At 43.5% G+C, this 8,322-nt stretch overlaps 1 protein-coding gene across 1 annotated transcript; it reads right to left on the bottom strand.

Annotated features, from left to right (window-relative positions):
* Positions 1-1,043: 1,043 nt before the first annotated feature.
* On the bottom strand, positions 1,044-6,512 carry LOC144647564 (uncharacterized). Its single transcript, XM_078507356.1, has 7 exons — positions 6,480-6,512; positions 6,078-6,276; positions 5,370-5,650; positions 4,574-5,131; positions 1,919-4,215; positions 1,237-1,678; positions 1,044-1,058 (listed from the first exon to the last, which is right to left on the bottom strand). The coding sequence occupies exons 1-7, from the start codon at positions 6,510-6,512 to the stop codon at positions 1,044-1,046; spliced, it is 3,825 nt and encodes a 1,274-aa protein (XP_078363482.1).
* Between the last annotated feature and the right edge of the window lie 1,810 nt (positions 6,513-8,322).

The following is an 8,322-nucleotide window of genomic DNA, read 5'->3' as shown; positions in this document are numbered from 1 at the left end:
AAATTGTAACGAATTCGTATCTGCAATTCGTATTTGATACACTGATAGAAGGAGGGTTCGTTTCTTCGATAACAGCGAAACGATAGCGGGAAGGAAAAGCGAAAATCAAACGATTGAGCGATTGAGGTGTTTACTTTGCACCAATCATACCAACATTTTCAATAATTTTCGTCTGGAGCCTTTGCAGTTTGCAGTCTTACGATCACGGAACCTCTTATTGTTTAAAGGTTGAAATCGTTTGCCAAAATTAATCGAATCCCTTGTTCTACCGAAAAGATTTACAATCAGTAACGAAAACTCCACAATTTTGTATTTTATATTCGGTTTATCGTGTTTACATCTTATGTCTAGACGTGTCTACAACATACTGCATACGCTGAACCATGTCGTATAACGTCGCTAGAGAAACTGTCCTTTTTTTTTTCTTTCAAAAATCCCTGAAACCATGTTCTGGATGTGGCCCTCGATACGAAAGAATAGCAGTTCTTTAAATTCCTGAAAAAGACAGAGCGTGTATCCTGAAACAAAATATGAACTTAAGTTGCTCCGTGACCGATAGAAACTCATTTATTGTTTGTGGTTTCTGCGGTCTGAAGTTCTCGCTTGTGATTAGCTAAACAGAAACATTCCAGACATATTTTTTAGTGTTCACGCTTTTATAAGAAGGAGTGTAAGAATCTCGCCTATCATTCTTACTTCCTCTCTGGCGTATGGCAACTGCGCTAATTTGGGTTTACCAAAGATGTTTGTGATTTCCTCCAGACATGGATCTCCCACAAGCAGCGCCCCACTCTTAGCGTGGTAGCTCTCAGGAGAATCCGCAATCAGCTTTAAACTTGACAGCGAGGGAATAACGCGGATCCTGACCGATTCACTGAGGTATCTTGAATGTTTATCCACAAAGGCAGCAAAAGGAACCAAGTGCAGTGGACCATCCGGAACAATGATTATTTCATCACATTGAAGAACGCTTGTAATGGGGCCAACAGTATTGTCATACAGGAGGCGCAAAGAATAGTTCTCACAGCCAACAGGCTCCGCTATCAGTTTACCGGATACTGTATTGGACGGCGATTCATTTCTTAACTTATGCGAAGGACGATCCCCACATTTACGGGGAACCGCAATGTCACTTTCTTTGAAAGCTTTTTTTCTTAGTCCATTTAAGAAGATGGTAGCGTCTTCATTTTGTATCTTCACTTGTCTAAACTGCAGGTCATTTCCTTTGCAGAGTACCCATAAATTGATCTTTGTACCGTCAAGTGCTACGAAAACCATTTGTTTCGATCTATCGCTTTCTATTGTCGATGCCATTTCACTGAGATCAAGACACCCAGACGTACGTAATTCAAGGCCATACTGTGATTCCATGAGATCCATCAAGGCCTGTGCTTGTCCTTGCTCAGCAGCACACAAAGCCTCGTCAGTCTTTGAAAGCCTTACCAGAGTTCTCCACAAGGCCGTGTACGCATCTTGATGCATATCACGAAAGTTTACTTTCCAAACATCCTCCTCCTGAAGAAGACATCTCATGTCATTATACACATTTACACTGGATCGATAACAATCCAGAGCCTCATGTAAACAACCCAACAATTCAAACTCAAGGCCAAGGGAATAAGACGCACATCCTTCCCCACTCCTGTCACCCACTTCTTTAGCAACATCAAGATGCTGCCTGTGGTATTCTCGGGCTAGTTCAAAATTTCCAAGACGCCGGTAACAAGAACCAATTCCACAAAGCGCAATTCTTTTGTCAAAATTGCACCGTTGCTCTTCCGCAATCTTCAGACCTTGTAGGTAGTACTCTATGGCTCCTTTAAAATCACCGAGACCACTGCGAATCCCGCCGAGAATTACAGAGGAACATCGTTCTCCGGCCATGTAGCCCAATTCTTTGACAATAATATGATAAAGCTTGTGGTACTTCGTGGCCCGTCTGAAATCACCAAGGCCACTATAAATATCGCTAAGATTGCCATAGGCACCTCCTTCTCCAGCCCTGTTGCCCACTTCTTTCGCAATGCTAAGATGTTGGTTGTGGTACTCAATGGCTTGTTTGAAATCACCGCGGCCATTATAAGCAATGCCAAGATTGCCATAGGCACGTCCTTCTCCAGCCCTGTTGCCCATTTCTTTCGCAATGCTAAGACGTTGGTTGTGGTACTCAATGGCTTGTTTGAAATCACCGAGACCTTGAAAAGCATTGCCAAGATTGCCATAGGCACGTCCTTCTCCAGCCCGGTCGCCCACTTCTTTCGAAATGCTAAGATCTTGGTTGTGGTACTCAATGGCTTGTTTGAAATCACCGAGGCTATCATAAGCATTGCCAAGATTGCCATAGGCACGTCCTTCTCCAGCCAAGTCGCCCACTTCTTTCGAAATGCTAAGACGTTGGCTGTGGTACTCAATGGCTTGTTTGAAATCACCGAGACCTTGAAAAGCATTGCCAAGATTGCCATAGGCACGTCCTTCTCCAGCCCTGTCGCCCACTTCTTTCGCAATGCTAAGATTTTGGTTGTGGTACTCAATGGCTTGTTTGAAGTCACCGAGGCTATCATAAGCATTGCCAAGATTGCCATAGGCACCTCCTTCTCCAGCCCTGTCGCCCACTTCTTTCGTAATGCTAAGATCTTGGTTGTGGTACTCAATGGCTTGTTTGAAATCACCGAGACCTTGAAAAGCATTGCCAAGATTGCCATAGGCACGTCCTTCTCCAGCCCTGTCGCCCACTTCTTTCGCAATGCTAAGATCTTGGTTGTGGTACTCAATGGCTTGTTTGAAATCACCGAGGCTATCATAAGCATTGCCAAGATTGCCATAGGCACGTCCTTCTCCAGCCAAGTCGCCCACTTCTTTCGAAATGCTAAGACGTTGGCTGTGGTACTCAATGGCTTGTTTGAAATCACCGAGACCTTGAAAAGCATTGCCAAGATTGCCATAGGCACGTCCTTCTCCAGCCCTGTCGCCCACTTCTTTCGCAATGCTAAGATTTTGGTTGTGGTACTCAATGGCTTGTTTGAAATCACCGAGGCTATCATAAGCATTGCCAAGATTGCCATAGGCACCTCCTTCTCCAGCCCTGTCGCCCACTTCTTTCGTAATGCTAAGATCTTGGTTGTGGTACTCAATGGCTTGTTTGAAATCACCGAGACCTTGAAAAGCATTGCCAAGATTGCCATAGGCACGTCCTTCTCCAGCCCTGTCGCCCACTTCTTTCGCAATGCTAAGATCTTGGTTGTGGTACTCAATGGCTTGTTTGAAATCACCGAGACCTTGCAAAGCATTGCCTAGATTGCCATAGGCACGTCCTTCTCCAGCCCGGTCGCCCACTTCTTTCGCAATGCTAAGATTTTGGTTGTGGTACTCAATGGCTTGTTTGAAATCACCGAGACCTTGAAAAGCATTGCCAATATTGCCATAGGCACGTCCTGCTCCAGCCCAGTCCCCCTCTTCTTCGGCAATGCTAAGATGTTGGTAGTGGTACTCAATGGCTTGTTTGAAATCACCGAGGCTATCATAAGCATTGCCAAGATTGCCATAGGCACGTCCTTCTCTAGCCCTGTCGCCCACTTCTTTCGCAATGCTAAGATGTTGGTTGTGGTACTCAATGGCTTGTTTGAAATCACCTAGACCTTGAAAAGCATTGCCAAGATTGCCATAGGCACGTCCTTCTCCAACCCGTTCGCCCACTTCTTTCGCAATGCTAAGATCTTGGTTGTGGTTCTCAATGGCTTGTTTGAAATCACCGAGACCTTGAAAAGCATTGCCAAGATTGCCATAGGCACGTCCTTCTCCAGCCCTGTCGCCCACTTCTTTCGCAATGCTAAGATTTTGGTTGTGGTACTCAATGGCTTGTTTGAAATCACCGAGGCTATCATAAGCATTGCCAAGATTGCCATAGGCACCTCCTTCTCCAGCCCTGTCGCCCACTTCTTTCGTAATGCTAAGATCTTGGTTGTGGTACTCAATGGCTTGTTTGAAATCACCGAGACCTTGAAAAGCATTGCCAAGATTGCCATAGGCACCTCCTTCTCCAGCCCTGTTCCCCACTTCTTCGGCAATGCTAAGATGTTGCTCGTGGTACTCAATTGCTTGTTTGTAATCATTGAGAGCTTTATAATCACAGCTAAGTTTGCCATAGGCGCGTCCTTCTCCAGCCCTATCCCCCACTTCTTTGGCAATGGTAAGATCTTGCTGGTGGTACTCAATGGCCTGTTTGAATTCCCCGAGACCGTGATAAGCATTGCCAAGATTGCCATAGGTACGTCCTTCTCCAACCCTGTTTTCCACTTCTCTATCAATGCTAAGAGCTTGCTGGTGGTACTCAATGGCTTGATTAAATTCACCGAGACCGTGATAAGCAGAGCCAATATTGCTATAAGCAGCGCATTCTCCAGCCTTGCCCCACTTCTATGGCAATGCTAAGAGCTTGCTTGTGATACTCAATGGCTTGTTTGAATTTACCGAGACATTGATAAGCATTGCCAAGATTGCAATAGGCACCTCCTTCTCCAGCCCTGTCCCACACTTTTTTGGCAGTGCTAAGATCTTGCTGGTGGTACTCAATGGCTTGTTTGAATTCCCCGAGACCGTGATAAGCATTGCCAAGATTGCCATAGGTACGTCCTTCTCCAGCCCTGTTTTCCACCTCTCTGTCAATGCTAAGAGCTTGCTGATGGTACTCAATGGCTTGTTTGAAATCACCGAGACCTTGAAAAGCATTGCCAAGATTGCCATAGGCACCTCCTTCTCCAGCCCTGTTCCCCACTTCTTCGGCAATGCTAAGATGTTGCTCGTGGTACTCAATTGCTTGTTTGTAATCATTGAGAGCTTTATAATCACAGCTAAGTTTGCCATAGGCGCGTCCTTCTCCAGCCCTATCCCCCACTTCTTTGGCAATGGTAAGATCTTGCTGGTGGTACTCAATGGCCTGTTTGAATTCCCCGAGACCGTGATAAGCATTGCCAAGATTGCCATAGGTACGTCCTTCTCCAACCCTGTTTTCCACTTCTCTATCAATGCTAAGAGCTTGCTGGTGGTACTCAATGGCTTGATTAAATTCACCGAGACCGTGATAAGCAGAGCCAATATTGCTATAAGCAGCGCATTCTCCAGCCTTGCCCCACTTCTATGGCAATGCTAAGAGCTTGCTTGTGATACTCAATGGCTTGTTTGAATTTACCGAGACATTGATAAGCATTGCCAAGATTGCAATAGGCACCTCCTTCTCCAGCCCTGTCCCACACTTTTTTGGCAGTGCTAAGATCTTGCTGGTGGTACTCAATGGCTTGTTTGAATTCCCCGAGACCGTGATAAGCATTGCCAAGATTGCCATAGGTACGTCCTTCTCCAGCCCTGTTTTCCACCTCTCTGTCAATGCTAAGAGCTTGCTGATGGTACTCAATGGCTTGTTTGAATTCACCGAGACCGTGAAACACATTGCCAATATTGCCATAAGCATGTCCTGCTCCAGCCCTGTCCCCCTCTTCTTCGGCAATGCTTAAATGTTGCTGGTGGCACTCAATTGCTTGTTTGAAATCACCAAGACCATGATAACAACAGCCAACACTGCGGTAGGCAGTTCCTTCTCCAGCCCTGTCCCTCACTTCTTTGGCAATGCTAACATCTTGCCTGTGGTACTCAATGGCTGTTTGAAATCACCGAGACCATGATGAGCATTGTGAAGATTGCAATAGGCACGTTCTTCTCCAGTCCTGTCCCCTATTTCTTTGCAAATGCTACGATCTTGCATGTGGTACTTATGCACCAGTCAATATAAACCCCCGCACCCCCCCGGCCGGGACATAGCGGGGCATTTGACAGGAACTTACATCAAAAGTTGTTTAACACCCCGCACCCTGTGGCAGTTTTTATGTTCTAATGGGAATAAATACCCCCGCCCAAGTGCCCCGGTCCTTTCGGAAATAGCGTCAGCTTAATAATTTATAGCCAATGGATTTAAAAAAATAAAAAAACAAACAAAGATACTGTACACAACAAGAACGTTTATTAAAAATAGTAAAAATGGTGATACAGATCGACATTCTCGGGAGCAACGAACCGCTGCGCGATACAAACTTTAATCTTGTCTCCCCCAGATATTTCCTCCAACCGGTCCACATCGATGAACTCGTTCAACTCACGGTCAAACTTCTGAAGAAACACATCCGTACTTTCTTCAATCGAGAAGCACTCTTTTAATCTTTTAACGATATCTTCTTGGGGAAACTTCCAAATCACTATTTTTTTTCTTTCCCCAAACTGAACAAGAATCTAAATAGGGAATGTCAATTAAAAGCATTGTCATTCTAATGCGATACACATGGCTGACCAAATGCAGCAATTTAGACAACAACGGCCAATATTTCAGTTATAATAAATGAGAAATATAAATAGAAAACTCATTTTCGAACAACAATCACGAACAAGATACTTCGGATGGCCTTTTTACGTTACAAATTAGCGAGGATACTAACCTTTCTCTCTTCGCAATCCGCCATTGACGCCATTGCCACCAAGGTCCAATATCTCGACCCAGTCTTCTCTGAAAATTATCGTGCCAGTCTTTCCGCTGTCAGAGGAAAATGCCCCGCTCCATGCCCCGGCTGATTTAGTACGAAGTTCAAAAGCTTTCAAAAGCCCCGGTAGCCGTGCCTCTCAGTGTCGTCAAATCACTTCAAATTCCCCGCTAATGCCCCGCTATGTCCCGGCCGGGGGGTGCGGGGGTTTATATTGACTGGTGCATTACTGGCTTGTTTGAAATCACCGAGACCTTGATAAGCATTGCCAAGATTGCGTTCTTCTCTAGCCCTGTCTCGCATTTCTTTGGGAATGGTAAGATGTTCCTTGTGGTACTCTATAATCTTCGAATTCCTCTCTTCCATGTTCTATGTGAATAACGGTAAGTGTATATTACCAAGAAACTGAACATTACAACTTTGTCTGACTTCATACGAAGACATATTTGTGATGTAGGTGATCTTTACCTTCATATTATATATATATACTTTTTATTGCTTTTTAATTACTAATCCTGTGAAGCGCTTTTGATCGGAATATGTAAAAAGCGCTCTAGAGATTTTTAGCGGAGCTCCTAAACGTAGCACCATAACCATGAAAGAAGGAACACTATCGAAATGAGTTTTCATGGTCAACATGGATAGCGGCATGGTTCGCGGGCGCGTACGTACGGCGTACATACGGAGTTGCGCAACATGGCGGCCATGGCGGCCATAGCTCTCTGTAAAAACGTGGGAGGCGGCCGTATAAAGGTGGCCTTTAAAATTTAAAGAGGTTTAAAGAAAAACAAGAAGCAATGAAACAAAATGTGGCTGAAAATTACGTGTAGAAAGTAATCGACCGCCAAAAAAGTGGACATTGAGAGCCATAATCAATCGATGACTTTCGTGTCTATCTGTAAAGCCAGCATCGTACATGAAGGAGCATTCGAAAGCTATATCGGGTTGATATAATAAACAAACCATTTTATTGCTACGGGGTAAAAAAAAAAGGAAAAAAAAAAAGAAAAAAAAAACTTCACCCTCTGGGATTTGAACTCACGACCTTCCGATCCGCAGACTGGCACCTTACCGATTGAGCTAACCCGACAGACTCAACGATTTACGTTGAATATATCCTATATCAATGTAATAGATATTGTGGCGTCTACTAAACTGCTGCGAAACTATAACAGGATCGCGAAACTATTTTCTATTGCTAGAAAGCAGATAATTTACTGTACTCTAAAGTAATTTTTCGTGCCATGAGTAATGATTTTGCCCCGCTTTAAGATTGTTATTTTTGTCGTACTGCTGACATTCGGTTTAACCGTGAGCTATTTAAATTTGTCTTGAACCTATAAACCGCCATAAACATTAGTACTTTGGACGCTTATTCACTAGAATGAAAACATTGTACAGGATTGTAAGCTCCAGTGAAAATTAAATAAATGGGTAGCTCCGCTTTTAGGCTTGCCTAAATCTATATATTAAATAATAATAGTAATAATAATAATAATAATAATAATAATAATAATAATAATAATGATGATGATGATGATGATGATGATGATGATGATGATGATGATGATGATGATGATAATAATAATAATAAATATGTTGAGGGAAACCACGAAATAATAGTTTTGGTAAGAAGGAAGTACCCAGGAGATAAATCCGAATTAAAGCTAGGATATTTTATATAAAGCATTACGATATTTAGCATCAAAATATAAATACAAAATGTCAGGTATACAACCATAAACCCCCAACCTTGTCGGCCTTTGGCTTAACACCTTATAACTTGTTAGTTTACCCAACA

This window comes from Oculina patagonica, chromosome 3, assembly GCF_052425735.1.
Source record: "Oculina patagonica isolate OP01 chromosome 3, crgOcupat, whole genome shotgun sequence".
Taxonomy (NCBI): Eukaryota; Metazoa; Cnidaria; class Anthozoa; order Scleractinia; family Oculinidae; genus Oculina; species Oculina patagonica.
This window is presented reverse-complemented; position numbering and strand designations above follow the sequence as displayed.